The sequence below is a fragment of the Coregonus clupeaformis genome, chromosome 12 (assembly GCF_020615455.1).
Source record: "Coregonus clupeaformis isolate EN_2021a chromosome 12, ASM2061545v1, whole genome shotgun sequence".
Lineage (NCBI taxonomy): Eukaryota > Metazoa > Chordata > Actinopteri > Salmoniformes > Salmonidae > Coregonus > Coregonus clupeaformis.
Genome location: NC_059203.1, coordinates 38,315,246 through 38,335,621, shown reverse-complemented (window position 1 = coordinate 38,335,621; position 20,376 = coordinate 38,315,246). Strand labels below are relative to the sequence as shown.

The following is a 20,376-nucleotide window of genomic DNA, read 5'->3' as shown; positions in this document are numbered from 1 at the left end:
CTTCTTTTCACACTTGTCCTTTAGGTTAGTATTGTGGAGTAAATACAATCTTGTTGATCCAGCCTCAGTTTTCTCCTATCACAGCCATTAAACTCTGTAACTGTTTTAAAGTCACTATTGGCCTCATGGTGAAATCCCTGAGCGGTATCCTTCCTCTCTGTCAATTGAGTTAGGAAGCACGACTGTATCTTTGTAGTGACTGGGTGTATTGATACACCATCCAAAGTGTAATTAATAACTTCACCATGCTCAAAGGGATATTCAATGTCTGCTTTTTTTTTTTTTTTTTTTTACCCATCTACCAATAGGTGCCCTTCTTTGCGAGGCATTGGAAAACCTCCCTGGTCTTTGTGGTTGAATCTGTGTTTAAAAGTCACTGCTCGACTGAGGGACCTTACAGACAATTGTATGCGTACAATTGGGGTACAGAGATGAGGTAGTCTTTCAAAAATCATGTTAAACACGTATTGCACACAGAGTGAATCCATGCAACTTATTATGTGACTTGTTAAGAAAATGTGTACTCCTGAACTTATTGAGGCTTGCCATAACAAAGGGGTTGAATACTTAATGGCTCGAGACATTTCAGCTTTTCATTTTTAATTAATAAAATATATATATATATAAAACCATAATTCCACTTTGACATTATGTGGTATTGTGTGTAGGCCAGTGACACAAAATCTCAATGTAATCCATTTTAATTTTAGGCTGTAACACAACAATTAATATATGACATTTAGCAAACGCTTTTATCCAAAGTGACCTAGTCATGTATGCATACATTTTACGAACCCAAAACCCTGGCGGTGCAAGCCTCATGCTCTACCAACTGAGCCATACAGGACCACAAAATGTGGAAAAAGTAAAGGGGTGTGAATACTATATGAAGGCACTGTATGTGTTTGTTTACCATTTGTTTGTGTATGATCAGATACATAGTGGAGAGGAATTGAAAAGCACAAGATAATTGTATGGAGTCATGATGGAATTATTTTTCATCCATCCATGACTGAGCTGTTCAGGGTATAATGAACACCCAAGGTAAATGTCAACAAAATAGATCTGGATACCTGTTTAGGTACTAGTTCATCTCTTATTAATACTAAGTCCCCTCATTATGAAACAGTAAAAATATGTGAATAACAAACAGCACCTGATGTGGGGAGACACATTTGCACTATCATAGCTAGGTTTTTACATTGGTCTACAGGGTTAGGGTTATCAATTTGACTGACTTCTTCTACTTGAATATAAGTAGCAGCTCAGACTTTTGGGTCCGGTTTCCCACACACAGATTAAGCCTAGGCCTAGACTAAAAAGCATGTTCAATGAAGATTCTCCATTGAAAGTGGTTCTTAGTCCAGGACTAGTCTTAATCTGTCTTTGAAATCGGCCCTTGGATTGTGATTCATTGCTTTTTAAATGCATCCTATTAGATTCTCAAGGGGTTAGGCTGTTCTTAACCTTTTGTCTTTATGATGACTGATGATTGTCACTTTAGTTGTGTGTACTATAGTAAGCCACTCGTTCTGTGTGGTCATCAGGTGTACGACAGCGTTATAAGATGGTCCTGACAATTATTGACGTCTCGGTTCATACAAATATTTGTTCAATTGTTGGGGACCTGTCTGTCCTCATTTTACCTCTTGTAAATTGCAGCTTGATCAAAGTATAAATGTACGTTTTTACAGGTATTTCTAAAGATTGAATATAAACTGCTCGAAAGCTTTTTGCAGATTGCTTTGAGTAGACTAAAACATGTCTTGATTCTTTTTTTAATGTAATGTTTTTGAGGATAATATGATACACTAATGCTATATCTCAAAAACGAACGGTACTGAAGGCAAAACTGAAGTTTTGTTAAATGTAATATTACATTTTTGTTAGTACTGTATATGGTTCAGGTTGGTTTTGTTGAAAAGAAATGTTGTGCCATGTTTGAGACATTCTCTGTTATTTATGTTAAATATCTGTTTTCACATTCCACATCCGATTGGTTTGATGGTCAATGAAAGTCTTCGTGTTTCTATTCTCGTTCACATTATCAATTACACTTGATTTTACATTCCTGTTGCTCATGTTGAAAGTAAGTGTTGGTCGTTAAAGTAAACTAAAGGGGATTCTCATGAAACAATCAAAAATGTAAATGGTTATTATTGGTTTGTGGATGTTTCCAATGTGAATATGTTTCCAGAATGATCGTTAATTAAAGTTATTGCTTTTAATACTCTGTGATTTTAACTTATATTTCCTGTATTGTGTAATTTGTTTAATCCCAGGAAGCTATCTTCACTGAATGATCTCATTCATATTTAGTGAAGTTAGGGTCCATCTTTGAAAACCATTGCCTAGCAGCACTGAGAATGATAACATTAGTATATTGTATTGGCTCTCAAATGGCCAGAGGGAGATGTAAGGTGGAAACAACCTCCTGTTGCTCCAGCTGTTCTCTCCATGATTCACAGTGTTAATTAAAGGTCCTACTAGGTTTTATATGGGACTTCTGTCACCCCCCCCATTCTGAAGAGGGACAGAAGGGAAGGGAAGAACACCTACCTCTGTTGCCATGTAAGTCATTTCTCTGCCAATGTTATTTGTTTGTCCATTGAATGATTGAGATATGGACACATACATGGTTAAGTGTTGCTCTATGTTTGACTGTATTGGTTCTCTTCCTTCCATTGATAAGTGTAAGGGTGAGATTGGTTCCTTAGGTTGTTATTGTTGACGACAGAAAGATGTCTTGAACTCATTTCCATTTTGGCCTAGTGACAGGAGAAAAGGAGGAGGGCCATGAGAGAATGTTGTCATAGTGGAGGAGGAGTTGAGTTTTAGACTTTGATTTGTGAGCTTTTATTCGTCCTTGAGGAGTTGCTTTAAAAGAAGGCCAGATCGTTCCAACAGTAGAGCAGATCACGTCATTCACTCCCTAATGATACACTCCACCCTGAGAACAAACAGAACCAGGGAATGTGAGAGAGAAGAAAGAAGGGAGGAGTCCAGTGACCCACTGAGTCATCATCTACTGGGTCTGCGAACAGAGTTATAGCCCACTGGAGAGTTACAGGGTGTGTGTGTGTTGGGCTGGACTGTAGAGAGGGAGCAGTCATTCTGATCACAACAGCCTTTATCCAGGAGGATCATCCACTACTTCACAGTCAGTCACCATGTCTCAGGTAAGACTACAGTGCTGGACTAGGGAGGGACATGTAGAGTTATGACATGATCTCACCAAAGAGCTCACTGAAACTTGCCTAGAAAGTTTCTGCCTAGGAAACCTACTGGAGAACTCTACATGGGATTTTTTTAAAATCTTTTTCGGCTTTCCATTTCTTCCATCTCTTCTTCTCCAGCCTGAAGACGGGGAGGAGGGACAGCTGAAGCGTCCTGAGGTGAGCGAGGAGGATCTGATCGGAGCGAAGGAAAAGCTGATCTCCAAAGGAGAGCTGAAGGGCAAGACCATAGAAGTGATGGAGGAGTGTGGTGAGCAGAGTGCCGCTTTTATTGGCATGACAATGGGATTAGGGCAGCATTTCCCAAACTCGGTGCACAGCTGATAAAAATTATCAAAGCTTGATGATTAGCTGATTATTTTAATCAGTTGTGTAGTGCTAGGGCAAAAAAACAAAATATGCACCCTTTGGGGTCCTGAGGACAGAGTTAGGGAAACCCTGGGTTAGGGGGTTAAGAATATTGGGCAGGAGTATGTAGTTAAAAAACCTCTGAAATCTGTTTGTCGTTTTTGTCGCTGATTTAAGCGGCAATCAACAGTTGAAACTATAACAAAATATACTCCCCGCCCCTGTTTCGGTAAAAAGGCTGAGTGATGGGGCTGGAGAAATGTAACCAATCTCAAATTCATATACAGAGCTATGGATGCGAGGACTGGCCATCAAAATTATAGTTTGAACCATGTTGAGGCTAAATAGTGTTTACATTTATTTGTTTACAAACATTTGAATAGGACAAACTTATATTATGGGTTATTATGGGATACGACAGTTTAATTAAGCTTGTGAGGCATTTATAAGTTAGATTCTTCAAGAATCAATGGGTACATATTAATTAATAAGTTCAAGAATGGATGTAGCAACTGCTGATTGCCCCTTTAAGATTGGAAACACAAGTGTACATATAGAGAACCTGAGCTGCATTTAGACAGGTAGCTCAATTCTGATATTTTTTCGACTAATTGTTCTTTTGACCAATCAGATCTGATTTAATGAAAAAAAAGATCAGAATTGGGCTGCCTGTCTAAACACAGCCAGTGTTATAGAACAAGAGAGGGAGTTAGAGAGTAGAGGGGGCGTTCCTTACCGTGATGAAGTTTCCACTCCATATACAGCACAGTTGAGGATGGTCAAGACAAGAGGGAGACTCACTGAACTGTCAAACACAGTGACCCTCTCCCTGCGGCATAAACTATGGATGTTTAGACATATCTACTGTATTACGTAGCTCTTCCACTTCAGAGTGATGGATGGATCTGTGTTGTGTTCACAGAGCGTGCGGGTAAAGTCGCCCCGTCTGTGTTCAGTGGAGTGCGTTCAGGGAGAGAGACCGCCTTCAACAAGCCCCAGGCTCGACAAATCAAGAAGTAGCAGAGGCAGCAAAGCCACTTCTTATACTCCAGCCTGGTCCATATTGAAAACCACACTGGTGTGACTAAATGTGCCTTTTATTAAAATCTTGAACCCTCATTCTGTCAGGAGTCTGATTGTCAAGAAAGGAGTTTAAGTGGGCATTAACTGGACCTCAGTTGAGTAGGCTGTATTGGTTCTGTGTGAATATATTTGAGCTGTTCAGCTATACACCTTTGGTGCTCATTTAGAAGTGGATGTTCTCATCATTATGCTAAGAAGCATCTCTTTGCCATTTCCAGTCCTTTACTGTATCAGTTAGCTCTAGCTAGTGCAGTCCAGTTAGTCTAACTATTCCAGCCGTGACTATTTGTGTATCTGATAGAATAAGTCCGCAAGCAACAATGACAAACATCTAATTTTCCATGTTTTCCTTTTTATTGAAAAAAATCACATTTTATTAACAACAAGCAAAGAACCGTAAAACATTTTTTTGATCAGAACATACACTACTACAGTCGATGAGGCACAGATGGGGCAGCTTGAGGGGGTCTCTGAACAAAAGGATGAGACGGCTGGAAAGAGGGATAAAATAAAGAAGAGCAGGATGAACTTTACATGAAGGAGAACGGGGAGAGAAAAAGAGACTGCCAGGGTGATGACTTTACAAACATGAGACGCTAGCCTTAAGGAAGAAAGTGAAGATGGAGGGAGGTAGAGAAGGGTGGAGGAGGGGTGTTAGTTCTTTATTTCATGAATTTGTGCTGCTGGTCCTGGAGGATCTTAGCGGAGGACTTGGCATCGTAGAAGAGTTCGTTGATCTCTTCCACCTGCTCCCGCTCTACTCCCTCCTTCCCCTGGACTCTGCCTAACAGACTGGCTGGAGTCAGCAACTGCGCCGCATACCTGACAGAGGAGAGCGGTGGGTGAGTCAATACACGCACTAGAGCAGGGGTCTCTCCAACCTTTTCTAGCATGAGAGCTACTTTAAAATTATGAAAGATGTCACGAGCTACTCCATTTTTTCCCTAGCATTCAAATAGGCACTCTTTATTTTCCTAATTCCGTTTTCTCAGTTTAATTTTTCCTGGTTTGGGATTTTTGGGGGGGATTTTCACTCAAAATTACAATTATTCAGAGAAACAATGAAATTGGATTTTTGGAATCCATGTCAATGCTTAAATCACATCAGAATACACATTTTGAGGGCTGAAAATTGCTCATTTTGCAAGAGAAGAATGTGCTGGTCTAGTGATGTCTTTGCTGCTGCATATGTCATGACAGTTTGCAAAACAAAAGTCCAGCCGATTGATACAAATAATCATGATATACACTGAGTATACAAAACATTAAGAACACCTGCTCTTTCCCTGACAGACTGACCAGGTGAATCCAGGGGAAAGCTATGATCCCTTATTGATGTCACTTGTTCAATCCACTTCAGTGTAGATGAAGGGGAGGAGAAAGATTAAAGAGGATGTTTAAGCCTTGAGACATGGATTGTGTATGTGTGCCATTCAGAGGGTGAATGGGCAAGACAAAAAACATAAGTGCCTTTGAACGAGGTATGGTAGTAGGTGCCTGGCGCACCAGTTTGTGTCAAGAACTGCAACTCTGCTGGGTTTTTCATGCTCAACAGTTTCCTGTGTGTATCTTGAATAGTCCAGATAAAAGACAGATAAAACAGGATGCACTCTCACAGCTTGATGGTGGATAGATTATACACTGCTCAAAAAAATAAAGGGAACAATTAAACAACACAATGTAACTTCAAGTCAATCACACTTCTGTGAAATCAAACTGTCCACTTAGGAAGCAACACTGATTGACAATAAATGTCACATGCTGTTGTGCAAATGGAATAGACAACAGGTGGAAATTATAGGCAATTAGCAAGACACCCCCAATAAAGGACTCGTTTTGCAGGTGGTGACCACAGACCACTTCTCAGTTCCTATGCTTCCTGGCTGATGTTTTGGTCACTTTTGAATGCTGGCGGTGCTTTCACTCTAGTGGTAGCATGAGACGGAGTCTACAACCCACACAAGTGGCTCAGGTAGTGCAGCTCATCCAGGATGGCACATCAATGCGAGCTGTGGCAAGAAGGTTTGCTATCTGTCAGCGTAGTGTCCAGAGCATGGAGGCGCTACCAGGAGACAGGCCAGTACATCAGGAGACGTGGAGGAGGCCGTAGGAGGGCAACAACCCAGAAGCAGGACCGCTACCTCCGCCTTTGTGCAAGGAGGAGCACTGCCAGAGCCCTGCAAAATGACCTCCAGCAGGCCACAAATGTGCATGTGTCTGCTCAAACGGTCAGAAACAGACTCCATGAGGGTGGTATGAGGGCCCGACGTCCACAGGTGGGGGTTGTGCTTACAGCCCAACACCGTGCAGGACGTTTGGCATTTGCCAGAGAACACCAAGATTGGCAAATTCGCCACTGGCGCCCTGTGCTCTTCACAGATGAAAGCAGGTTCACACTGAGCACATGTGACAGAGTCTGGAGACGCCGCGGAGAACGTTCTGCTGCCTGCAACATCCTCCAGCATGACCGATTTGGCGGTGGGTCAGTCATGGTGTGGGGTGGCATTTCTTTCAGCCCTCCATGTGCTCGCCAGAGGTAGCCTGACTGCCATTAGGTACCGAGATGAGATCCTCAGACCCCTTGTGAGACCATATGCTGGTGCGGTTGGCCCTGGGTTCCTCCTAATGCAAGACAATGCTAGACCTCATGTGGCTGGAGTGTGTCAGCAGTTCCTGCAAGAGGAAGGCATTGATGCTATGGACTGGCCCGCCCATTCCCCAGACCTGAATCCAATTGAGCATATCTGGGACATCATGTCTCGCTCCATCCACCAACGCCACGTTGCACCACAGACTGTCCAGGAGTTGGCGGATGCTTTAGTCCAGGTCTGGGAGGAGATCCCTCAGGAGACCATCCGCCACCTCATCAGGAGCATGCCCAGGCGTTGTAGGGAGGTCATACAGGCACGTGGAGGCCACACACACTACTGAGCCTCATTTTGACTTGTTTTAAGGACATTACATCAAAGTTGGATCAGCCTGTAGTGTGGTTTTCCACTTTAATTTTGAGGGTGACTCCAAATCCAGACCTCCATGGGTTGATAAATTTGATTTCCATTGATACTTTTTGTGTGATTTTGTTGTCAGCACATTCAACTATGTAAAGAAAAAAATATTTAATAAGATTATTTCATTCATTCAGATCTAGGATGTGTTATTTTAGTGTTCCCTTTATTTTTTTGAGCAGTGTATAAGGCTACTATATGGTGAGTCAAGAGCAAAATAATCCACATGATTTAGGCTACATCACTGACAATCTGAAATGGTCCACCCACACAGACAGTGTGCTGAAGAAATTCTGCTTGGCCCCTAAGACCCTCAAACTTTTATAGATAGATGCATCATTGAGAGCATCCTGTCAGGCTGTATCACCACCTGATACGGCAACTGCACCGTCCGCAACCGCAGGGCTCTCCAGAGGGTGGTGCGGTCTGCCCAAAGCATCACCGGTGGCACACTGCCTGCCCTCTAGGACATCTACAGCACCCGATGTCACAGGAAGGCCAAGAAGAGGACCTCAGCCACCATGGCCTGTCCACACCTGTACTGACCTCCAGAAGGTGAGATCAGTACAGGTGCATCAAAGCTGGGACAGAAAGACTGAAAAACAGCTTCTATCTCCAGGCCATCAGACTGTTAAATAGTCACCACTAGCCAGCCTCCGCCCAGTACCCTGCCCTGAACCTTAGTCACTGTTACTAGCCAGCTGTCACCCGGTTACTCAACCCTGCACCTTAGAGGCTGCTGCCCTATGTACATAACATGGAACACTGGTCACGTTAATAATGTTTATATACTGTTTTACCCATTTCATATGTATATACTGTATTCTAGTCAAGGCCATCCTATTCAACTATTGCTGTACATATACTATTCTATCCACGTATTCTTCAGATATACTATATATATTCTATCAATGTCTATACATCCCATCATACATATATTTATACGCCGGACTCTGACATTGCTTGTCCTAACATTTCTATATTTCTTAATTATATTATTTTACTTTTTAGATTTGTGTGTATTGTTAGATATTACTGCACTGTTGGAGCTAAGAACACAAGCATTACGCTACACCTGCAATAACATCTGCTAAATATGTGTACGTGACCAATAAAATTAGATTTGACATTGTTGCATGCTAAATGTTTCTGATCAGTGATGGATGAGTATAAATGAGCTACCACCTCCACTTGCCCAGCCAGAGATCAATTAACCAAATATACAGATGGAGATTCAGTGAAACAAAATCACATTGATTGATTATCAGACATGTCACAGGCATTTGGTAAGAAGGACAGGCTACTACAGTTGAAGTCGGAAGTTTACATACACCTTAGCCAAATACATTTAAATTCCGTTTTTCACAATTCCTGACATTTAATCCTAGTAAAAATTCCCTGTCTTAGGTCAGTTAGGATCACCACTTTATTTTACATTTACGTCATTTAGCAGACGCTCTTATCCAGAGCGACTTACAGTTAGTGCATACATTATTCTTATTTGTTTTATTTATTTATTTTATTTGTATTTTTAAATGTAAAAAAATTTCATACTGGCCCCCCGTGGGAATCGAACCCACAACCCTGGCGTTGCAAACGCCATGCTCTACCAACTGAGCTACCTCCCTGCCGGCCATTCCCTCCCCTACCCTGGACGACGCTGGGCCAATTGTGCGCCGCCCCATTGGTCTCCCGGTTGCGGCCGGCTACAGCAGAGCCTGGATTCGAACCAGGATCTCTAGTGGCACAGCTAGCACTGCGATGCAGTGCCTTAGACCACTGAGCCACTCGGGAGACAGAATACACATGTTTTACGAATGTGAAATGTCAGAATAATAGTATAGAGAATGATTTATTTCAGCTTTTATTTCTTTCATCACATTCCCAGTGGGTCAGAAGTTTACATACAGTCAATTAGTATTTGGTAGCATTGCCTTTAAAATTGGTTAACTTGGGTCAAACATGTTGGGTAGCCTTCCACAAGCTTCCCACAATAAGTTGGGTGAATTTTGGCCCATTCCTCCTGACAGAGATGGTGTAACTGAGTCAGGTTTGTAGGCCTCCTTGCACACACATGCTTTTTCAGTTCTGCCCACACATTTTCTATAGGATTGAGGTCAGGGCTTTGTGATGGCCACTCCAATACCTTCACTTTGTTGTCCTTAAGCCATTTTGCCACAACTTTGGAAGTATCCTTGGGGTCATTGTCCACTTGGAAGACCCATTTGCGACCAAGCTTTAACTTCCTGACTGATGTCTTGAGATGTTGCTTCAATATATCCACATAATTTTCCTTCCTCATGATGCCATCTATTTTGTGAAGTGCACCAGACCCTCCTGCAGCAAAGCACCCCCACAGCATGATGCTGCCACCCCCGTGCTTCACGGTTGGGATGGTGTTCTTCGGCTTGCAAGTACCCCCTTTTTCCTCCAAACATAAAGATGGTCATTATGGCCAAACAGTTCTATTTTTGTTTCATCATACCAGAGGACATTTCTCCAAAAAGTAAGATCTTTGTCCCCATGTGCAGTTGCAAACCGTAGTCTGGCTTTTTTATGACGGTTTTGGAAACGTGGCTTCTTCCTTGCTGAGCGGCCTTTCAAGTTATGTCGATATAGGACTCGTTTTATTGTGGATATAGATACTTTTGTACCTGTTTCCTCCAGCATCTTCACAAGGTCCTTTGCTGTTGTTCTGGGATTGATTTGCACTTTTCGCACCAAAGTACGTTCATCTCTAGGAGACAGAACGCGTCTCCTTCCTGAGCGGTATGACGGATGCGTGGTCCCATGGTGTTTATACTTGCGTACCATTGTTTGTACAGATGAATGTGGTACCTTCAGGCGTTTGGCAATTGCTCCCAAGGATGAACCAGACTTGTGGAGGTCTACAATTGTTTTCTGAGGTCTTGGCTGATTTCTTTTGATTTACCCATGATGTCAAGCAAAGAGGCACTGTGTGTGAAGGTAGGCCTTGAAATACATCCACAGGTACACCTCCAATTGACTCAAATGTTGTAAATTAGCCTAGCAGAAGCTTCTAAAGCCATGACATCATTTTCTGGAATTTTCCAAGCTGTTTAAAAGGCACAGTCAACTTAGTGTATGTAAATTTCTGACCCACTGGAATTGTGATACAGTGAATTATAAGTGAAATAATCTCTGTAAACAATTGTTGGAAAAATTACTTGTGTCATGCACAAAGTAGATGTCCTAACCGACTTGCCAAAACTATAGTATGTTAACAAGAAATTTGTGGAGTTGTTGAAAAACGAGTTTTAATGACTCCAACCTAAGTGTATGTAAACTTCCGACTTCAACTGTACATGAGTGAAGAGCAAAGTCCACTTATTAAAGGAAAACTCCACCCAAAAACTATCTTTTGTTGTTTGTTTCATTAGTCCATTGTTGACATAGTCCCAAACTGTTTTGCTTGTCAGCAATCAAGTTTTCAAGATACTGTATGTAACTTTCAAAATACAGAAATCATCCCCATATGATGCATACGGGGATGATTTCTGTATTTTGAAAGTTACATATCTTGAAAACTTGATTGCTGACAAGCAAAACAGTATTTTCTGAATTATTTGGCGAGCTACTCATAGGTGGGCTGCGAGCTACTGGTAGCTAGTGATCTACCTGTTGGAGACCCCTGCACTAGAGACAATGGAGTGTGTGCACAGAGTAACCGACTGGTGAGTGTTACCGGAGTGTGGTCTTGGTTCCGATCTCTCCCAGGTGACTGAGTGCCTCCTCACTGATGTTGATCCCCTCAGTCTGAGCACGAATCTTAATGATCTACAGAGAACACACACGCTCTCAGCATCACGCCACAGTGACCACATACTTAATATATTAACATACCATCACTCACACACACACTTCATATGTAGGAATGCCATCTCAGATGTGATAACACACACACACACACCTGCTTCATCTCCTGTGGTGTGTAGAGCATGGTGCGGATGATCATGACTCTGTCCAGCAGGTCCAGAGGAATGCCATGGGGAGAGCTGATGTCCTCTGTCCCCCTGATAACCAACCAACCACACAACAGAAAGGCTAGTAAACAGAGTAATAGGTTGCTATAACCATTAATGTTTCAAATCAAATCAATTTTTATTGGCCACATGCGCCGAATACAACAGGTGCAGACATTACAGTGAAATGCTTACTTACAGCCCTTAACCAACAGTGCATTTATAAAAAAAAAAAAATAAGTAAAATAAAACAACAAAAAAGTGTTGAAAAAATAAAAACGTAAAATAACAGTAGGGAGGCTATATATACACGGGGGTACCGGTGCAGAGTCAATGAGCGGGGGCACCGGCTAGTTGAGGTAGTTGAAGTAATATGTACATGTGGGTAGAGTTATAGTGACTATGCATAAATAATTAAACAGAGTAGCAGCAGCGTAAAAATATGGGGTGGGGGGGCAGTGCAAATAGTCCGGGTAGCCATGATTAGCTGTTCAGGAGTCTTATGGCTTGGGGGTAGAAGCTGTTGAGAAGTCTTTTGGACCTAGACTTGGCACTCCGGTACCGCTTGCCGTGCGGTAGCAGAGAGAACAGTCTATGACTAGGGTGGCTGGAGTCTTTGACAATTTTGAGGGCCTTCCTCTGACACCGCCTGGTATAGAGGTCCTGGATGGCAGGAAGCTTGGCCCCAGTGATGTACTGGGCCGTACGCACTACCCTCTGTAGTGCCTTGCGGTCGGAGGCCAAGCAGTTGCCATACCAGGCGGTGATGCAACCAGTCAGGATGCTCTCGATGGTGCAGCTGTAGAGTGTGCAACTTTATTTATTTTTATAGCTTCCAAAACAGACTGTCACAGTAACTCACATTCAAACTGACTGGGAGAGGCAATCCCCTGCATGCACATTAGCACACCCACCCACCTAATGAGGCAGTTGCCCCTATTGGAGGCGAACACTACGATGGGTGCGATGGTGCTCTCCAGGGCTCGGTGGAGGTAGGTGAAACACTCGATGTCCAGCATGTGCACCTCGTCCACAAACAGCACCCCGGGGACCAGCTCAGCCACACCCTGGTCAATGTAGCGGTTTACTACCTTGTTGATCTCAGCTCGCAGCTTGTCTAATGGACAGCAGGAAGGGCCAATGAAGAGCCAGGGATCAGGCAAGGGAGCCAATCAAAAGGCAAGGACAGAGCAGAAAGGGTGGGGTTCTTTTGAGTGATGTTTATTGGGGGGAGGGGTTGGGATTTTGAAAGTACAACCTGCTATTACTCCAAGGATATAACTAGGGTTGTGGGTTTTAAAATGTTAGGCTACATGCTTCAGGTCTTACCTGTGATCTCTGTCTTCTTGGGCTTCATCAGTTGTCCCATCATAGACAGGATATCTTGACCTCCCTGCGAGGAGAGTAACCTCACTGCATATATATTTTCTAAGTGTATATCTACAGTGCAGTCTCATATTCACTTGAATCAGGGTCTAGGGGAGACTGTGTGTGTGTGTACCTGTGGTCTAGCGTTGGCAATATCCAGGTCATGTAGTGTGACGTCTTGGATGATCTCTTTCTTCTTGTGGACGTCCCCCTTAGGCAGCGGCACGTACTCCTCAGCCTCCAGGTCAAACTCTGTGGCAAATGTGTCACACCGACCTTGTCTCTGACCACACCCCACACAGACACATGGAAGGAACGGTTCAACACAGAACACAGGCATCAAATATTAACCCAATCCCATCAGAGGTGGTCAGGTGGCTGAAACTAGGCCAATCCCATCAGAGGTGGTCAGGTGGCTGAAACTAGGCCAATCACTTCATAGGGGAACAAAAAGAAGGGATGGGAGGAGGAGGGAGAGCAGGTGTATGACTCCATGCCAACTCAAGGAGGGCATGAAAGAGGTGGGGGGATGAAAGAGTAAGAGTCAGGGAGGGTCCTCCGGGGGCTGTCAACAGCATCAAATATAAGGACCATCCCTCCCTCCCTCACCTGCCCACCTACACCCTCGGCCCCCCCAGCCCACCTACACCCTCGGCCCCCCCAGCCCACCTACACCTCGGCCCCCCAGCCCACCTGCCCCACCAGCCCACCTGCACCCTCGGCCCCCCAGCCCACCTGCCCCCAGCCCACCTACACCCTCGGCCCCCCCAGCCCACCTGCCCCACCAGCCCACCTGCACCCTCGGCCCCCCCAGCCCACCTGCCCCCCCAGCCCACCTACACCCTCGGCCCCCCCAGCCCACCTGCCCCACCAGCCCACCTGCACCCCTCGGCCCCCAGCCCACCTGCCCCCCAGCCCACCTACACCCTCGGCCCCCCCAGCCCACCTGCCCCACCAGCCCACCTACACCCTCGGCCCCCCAGCCCACCTGCCCCACCAGCCCACCTGCACCCTTGGCCCACCTACACCCTCAGCCCCCCAGCCCCTCTACACCCTCGGCCCCCCAGCCCACCTACACCCTCGGCCCCCAGCCCACCTGCCCCCCCAGCCCACCTGCACCCTCGGCCCACCTACACCCTCAGCCCCCCCCAGCCCCTCAGCCCCCCAGCCCACCTACACCCTCGGCCCACCTGCACTAATTAAAGAAGCCGTCAACACGCGTCAAACTAAGCCATGAGGCCCACCAGAACAGAGGGAGCGGAGGAGAGATGGAGATAGTAGAGAGATGAAACAGGACTGGGCCAGGAGGAAGGCGCACTGTGTTCTTTTAGTGTCGTTTTTTTTGTTGTGTATTCTTAGTTTGTGTACTTGTTTGTTAGTTTATCTACTTACTACTTTGTATAGTATGTGTACAATTACTTTGGACTTAAATGTTTGAGCCATTGCAAATGTGTAATTTGTGTATAGGAGCCTTTTCAAAGCGAGTGTTTGTATAGAAGTGTACTGTAATAAGTGGAAGTGTACTGATACTTTGACGGCGCCACTGTTTGCTTCAATGTAGATGACATCTCCCACTTCCACACGCTCCTTCTGCAGGCTCTCATAAATACTGGGGTCCAGCTAAACAAACAACACAGAGACACAGACAGTGAGACACATGGGCAACTCCTATATGGACTGGTCTAGCCTCTGACTCGTGCCTGACCTTGAGCTGCTTGGTGCCCTTGCCGGTCTTCAGTCCGATGATGACGTGACTGATGGTCTTCCCGTAACCACCCATGGGGTTCTCCGTCTCACAGGGGGTCAGCTCTGTAACCTCCCCCTCATACACCTCCTTGGTCTCCTTAATACGCAGCCCTGGAGGAGGGAGAACAGGGTCAGGGTCACACACACTGAATGAACTATGTAAAGCCTTTATTCTCTTGAATCAATAAAACCGCCACATCCTTTGGTCTACCTGGCGGATAATTTATTGGAGAATGTGAGACAGTGTGTGTGTGAGTGTGTGTACAGTGCATGGTCCTCTCTCGTGTAATGTGATCACACTGTAGCCCTTGTTCCTCCTGCATACAGCCTCTCGGTGTGTGAGTGGCGGGGGGGCTGGGAGTGAGAGACACACTTCTGAGGGAGAGGCCGTCTGTCAGAGTGCTCTTATCAGGGGGGTGTCGACAGGCTCAGAATGTACCACGCCCTTTTCCTCCATCGTAATGCTTGTGTGTTCTGTCCTGGGGAGGGGTGAGGGTGCGGACCACCACTCCGCTCTCAACCCACGCTCCATTTCCTTCTCTGTGACAGGTAATGTCAACACTCCAACAAACCCCTTCCCCCAATCCCTCTCCAAGGCCTTCCTCCCCAGTGTCAACAGCCACACTGATACCCTCCCCTTGTCCTGCTTCTCAGCCCAGTAGGAGGAGTGTGGAGGAGAACACCTGGTTCTGAAGTCTATTCTGATGGTGGTGCAGCAGGTGAATGAAGGGTGCAGCTTTATCTGGTCTCCAATTGACCCAAGCTTATGAGCGTGTGTTAGTGCTGAGCGATCAACCACATTTTTTTGTTTGTCTGTTTTTTAAACAACTAATTGACCGACGTCGGTTCAATTATTTTAATTCCATTTTGTTTTTGTTTTTCTGTGGGCTCATTGCGCAGTTTCTCGAGATAAATCAGATCAAGCCCAAACTGTGCGATGTAGTAGGGAGTTGTATTTTCCAACAGGCCAATATTCTACATATACTGAACAAAAATATAAACGCAACATGTAAAGTCCCATGTGTCATGAGCTGAAATAAAAGATCCCAGAGATGTTCCATATGCACAAAAAGCTTATTTATCTCAAATGTTGTGCAGAAATTTGTTTACATCCCTGTTAGTGAGCATTTCTCCTTTGCCAAAATAATCCATCCACCTGATACAGTGGGGAAAAAAAGTATTTAGTCAGCCACCAATTGTGCAAGTTCTCCCACTTAAAAAGATGAGAGTGGCCTGTAATTTTCATCATAGGTACACGTCAACTATGACAGACAAATTGAGAAAAAAAATTCCAGAAAATCACATTGTAGGATTTTTTATGAATTTATTTGCAAATTATGGTGGAAAATAAGTATTTGGTCACCTACAAACAAGCAAGATTTCTGGCTCTCACAGACCTGTAACTTCTTCTTTAAGAGGCTCCTCTGTCCTCCACTCGTTACATGTATTAATGGCACCTGTTTGAACTTGTTATCAGTATAAAAGACACCTGTCCACAACCTCAAACAGTCACACTCCAAATTCCACTATGGCAAAGACCAAAGAGCTGTCAAAGGAAACCAGAAACAAAATTGTAGACCTGCACCAGGCTGGGAAGACTGGATCTGCAATAGGTAAGCAGCTTGGTTTGAAGAAATCAACTGTGGGAGCAATTATTAGGAAATGGAAGACATACAAGACCACTGATAATCTCCCTTGATCTGGGGCTCCACGCAAGATCTCACCCCGTGGGGTCAAAATGATCACAAGAACGGTGAGCAAAAATCACAGAACCACATGGGGGGACCTAGTGAATGACCTGCAGAGAGCTGGGACCAAAGTAACAAAGCCTACCATCAGTAACACACTACGCCGCCAGGGACTCAAATCCTGCAGTGCCAGATGTGTCCCCCTGCTTAAGCCAGTACATGTCCAGGCCCGTCTGAAGTTTGCTAGAGTGCATTTGGATGATCCAGAAGAGGATTGGGAGAATATCATATGGTCAGATCAAACCAAAATATAACTTTTTGGTAAAAACTCAACTCGTCGTGTTTGGAGGACAAAGAATGCTGAGTTGCATCCAAAGAACACCATACCTACTGTGAAGCATGTGGGTGGAAACATCATGCTTTGGGGCTGTTTTTCTGCAAAGGGACCAGGACGACTGATCCGTGTAAAGGAAAGAATGAATGGGGCTATGTATCGTGAGATTTTTTGTGAAAACCTCCTTCCATCAGCAAGGGCATTGAAGATGAAACGTGGCTAGGGTATTTCAGCATGACAATGATCCCAAACACACCGCCCGGGCAACGAAGGAGTGGCTTCATTAGAAGCATTTCAAGGTCCTGGAGTGGCCTAGCCAGTCTCCAGATCTCAACCCCATAGAAAATCTTTGGAGGGAGTTGAAAGTCCGTGTTGCCCAGCGACAGCCCCAAAACATCACTGCTCTAGAGGAGATCTGCATGGAGGAATGGGCCAAAATACCAGCAACAGTGTGTGAAAACCTTGTGAAGACTTACAGAAAACGTTTGACCTGTGTCATTGCCAACAAAGGGTATATAACAAAGTATTGAGAAACTTTTTTTATTGACCAAATACTTATTTTCCACCATAATTTCCAAATAAATTCATTAAAAATCCTACAATGTGATTTTCTGGATTTTTTTTCTGATTTTGTCTGTCAAAGTTGACGTGTACCTATGATGAAAATTACAGGCCTCTCTCATCTTTTTAAGTGGGAGAACTTGCACAATTGGTGGCTGACTAAATACTTTTTTCCCCCACTGTAGGTGTGACATATCGAGAAGCTGATTAAACAGCATGATCGTTACACAGGTGTACCTTGTGCTGGGGACAATAAAAAGCCACTCTAAAATGTGCAGTTTTGTCACACAACACAATGCCACAGATGTCTCAAGTTTTGAGGGAGCGTGCAATTGGCATGCTGACTGCAGGAATGTCCACCAGAGCTTTGTCAGATAATTGTATGTTTATTTCTCTACCATAAACCGCCTCCAACGTCGTTTTAGAGAATTTGGCAGTACGTCCAACCAGACTAAATACCACAGACCACGTGTAACCACGCCAGCCCAGGACCTCCACATCCGGCTTCTTCACCTGCGGGATTTCACCCGGACAGCTGATGAAACTGAAGAGTATTTATGTCTGTAATAAAGCCCATTTGTGGGGAAAAACTCATTCTGATTGGCTGGGCCTGGTTCCCCAGTGGGTGGGCCTATGGCTGCGCCCCTGCCCAGTCATGTGAAATCCATAGATTAGGGCCTAATTTATTTATTTCAAGTGACTGATTTCCTTATATGAACTATAACTCAGTAAAATCTTGAAATTGTTGTATGTTGCGTTTATATTTTGTTCAGTATAGTTTCACACATTAAACGTGGTAATTAACTACAATGACCATAATCCATTGCGCGTCTACTTGTCTGGTCTGTGTTTCTTTTACGCCTGCTACGTAAAAGAGAGAAGAATGCATAACCGAGAGGGCTAGAGAGCAGTTACTTCGAGGTATCTCTGCCTCAAAATACATGATCTAAGTCATTGTTAGTTGGTATTCTGCAGTAATTAAAGTATGGCTTACTTACTTTGATTAACTACTAAAATAGTGACTTTGTCAGACAGCAGCTCTATAGAGATTATATGATGACTTGGAATTAAATAATAAAGTCATCAAATAAAACAAACGTAATAATAATATTTTAATTATTAATTAAAGTAATTAAACATTTGAAACCCCACCTCTTTAAGGAATACCTGGGATAGGATAAAGTAATCCTTCTACCCCCCCAAAAAAATATATATATATATTTAAAAAAAATAAAAAAAAATATGAAAAATAATAAAAAATTAAACAAAATAAAAAGTGTAAAGTGGTTTTCCCACTGGCTATAGGTTGAATGCACCAATTTGTATGTCGCTCTGGATAAGAGCGTCTGCTAAATGACGTAAATGTGCCCTTGAGCAAGGCACTTAACCCTAATTGCTCCTGTAAGTCGCTCTGGATAAGAGCGTCTGCTAAATGACTAAAATGTAAATGTAATGTGAATAAATGATGGTTAATAAGTGATTAGCAGTAATGGGCAGTCACTACCATCATGGGACTTTTATTAATTGTTTTATTCTGTGTTGTTACAGCATTTAACCCATATAATGAATTTAAAGGTGCAATATGCAGAAATCGCAACGCCATTTCCTGGTTGCTAAAATTATAATAGCCCGCCTTTATGTGACAAAACAAGCAATGTATAGTGTAGAGAATCATCGTACCATCTAAACCGCTGTGAAATGTATTTTCAATAACCAACAATGTTGTATTTTCAGTAAAAGTAAGACACAAAAACAAAACTTAAGAACGGGAAGCATAGAAATAGCGCACATAGAATAGATCTACCGCTTCTTAGACTTGCTTTCAATGAGAATGATAGGACTATAACACATTACTATGTGAATTTAGTCGGGTCGCCCAAAAGGTGACATATTGCAGCTTTAAAATAAAAAAATAAAAATTGAAAACGAAATCAAAAACCGGGATAAGTTTTTTTATAATCTAACCGAAACTACCTCAAAAAGCACAACTCGCTCAGCACTAGTGTGTGTGTGATCCATTCCCAGTGGCCCTGTGTTTGTGTGTGGCCCCTCACCTATGGCCCTCCTGAAGTTCTCCATCAGCACTTCTGTTTTCTTGATCTCAGAAGAGTAGACCTCACTGCCCACCATGGGGCAGAAGGGCACCTTGTTGCCGAGCTCCTGTGCCATAGCCAAAGCCAGGGCGGTCTGCAGGGGGGAAAGAGATGGAGCAAAGTAGGGTTGGTCAAAGTCTCTCAAGTCTTGTATTCTTTCTACTACTGTGGAGGCCAGGAGACACAGTAAGCATATCAGACATTTCACAATTAAGACTTCGGTGTATCATTTAAGTACTGCAGTAACATTTTGTCTACCTTTCCTGTACCGGGGGGTCCAGCAAGTAAAACTGCCCTTCCCGACATCTTCTTTGAGCGGATCAGTTCCACAATAATACCACAAGCCTGTTGATAGATTATTATTATTATTTTTAAAGAACATACCAAGCCCAGTTGGTAGTTGTTTTATTGAAAATGAGAAATATAATAATAAAGAATAAATCAAAGAAAAATGCCCTTCAAAGTAACGTGATTTCTTAAAAACAGTGGCTAAAAGTTAGCTTGGCATATAGCTTGCTGGTTTTCCTACCTCTCTTGCGGTCTCCTGTCCGACAAGACCTGACGCATTTTGCTTTGCGTTCCCGGCCTCGTCCAGCCCGAGTCCTTTCACATGGCTGTGAGACGCGATGCGCTGGGTTTTCGTGGTACTTTTGACTTCCTCGATCTTCATGGCTGTGTTTTTTTATGAACGTCTTATAAGAAAGCAATAAAAGCTAACAAAAATGCCCCCTTGATCGTTATTTATTCACCTTTAGAAAAGGCGCAGTAACTCAAAACACACAGAAGCGATCTGTTTCAATGTGGGTTACCAAGGAAGTACCACCCGAAAGTTAAATGTTTTTGCTCTAAGAGGTACACTATTGGACAATTATGCTCTTCTGTTATAAAGCGATTGGATAGAAGCACTGTCAATCTCACTCATGCACAAGAC

At 43.8% G+C, this 20,376-nt stretch overlaps 2 protein-coding genes across 2 annotated transcripts; one reads left to right on the top strand and one right to left on the bottom strand.

The window, feature by feature from the left end:
• The first annotated feature begins 2,895 nt into the window (after window positions 1–2,895).
• mustn1a (musculoskeletal, embryonic nuclear protein 1a) lies at window positions 2,896–4,703 on the top strand. Its single transcript, XM_041892891.1, has 3 exons — window positions 2,896–3,179; window positions 3,357–3,486; window positions 4,507–4,703. Exons 1-3 carry the CDS (start codon window positions 3,171–3,173, stop codon window positions 4,602–4,604), a joined length of 237 nt encoding a protein of 78 aa, XP_041748825.1. The 5' UTR covers window positions 2,896–3,170; the 3' UTR covers window positions 4,605–4,703.
• Window positions 4,704–5,002: 299 nt separating this feature from the next.
• On the bottom strand, window positions 5,003–20,265 carry ruvbl1 (RuvB-like AAA ATPase 1). The gene is made up of 11 exons (XM_041891332.2): window positions 19,975–20,265; window positions 19,704–19,790; window positions 19,407–19,539; window positions 14,729–14,880; window positions 14,554–14,643; window positions 13,157–13,306; window positions 12,985–13,048; window positions 12,574–12,772; window positions 11,604–11,706; window positions 11,379–11,470; window positions 5,003–5,489 (listed from the first exon to the last, which is right to left on the bottom strand). Exons 1-11 carry the CDS (start codon window positions 20,113–20,115, stop codon window positions 5,330–5,332), a joined length of 1,371 nt encoding a protein of 456 aa, XP_041747266.1. The 5' UTR covers window positions 20,116–20,265; the 3' UTR covers window positions 5,003–5,329.
• Between the last annotated feature and the right edge of the window lie 111 nt (window positions 20,266–20,376).

Excerpts from the sequence above, each read along its gene's own strand:
- mustn1a (XM_041892891.1), top strand. Across the intron at positions 3,487-4,506 it reads AGAAGTGATGGAGGAGTGTG|AGCGTGCGGGTAAAGTCGCC; the intron begins GTGAGCAGAGTG and ends TTGTGTTCACAG.
- ruvbl1 (XM_041891332.2), bottom strand. The coding sequence starts at position 20,115 with ATGAAGATCGAGGAAGTCAAAAGTACCACGAAAACCCAGCGCATCGCG. Across the intron at positions 14,881-19,406 it reads GAACTTCAGGAGGGCCATAG|GGCTGCGTATTAAGGAGACC; the intron begins GTGAGGGGCCAC and ends TCCCTCCTCCAG. Across the intron at positions 13,049-13,156 it reads TTGCCAACGCTAGACCACAG|GGAGGTCAAGATATCCTGTC; the intron begins GTACACACACAC and ends CTCTCCTCGCAG.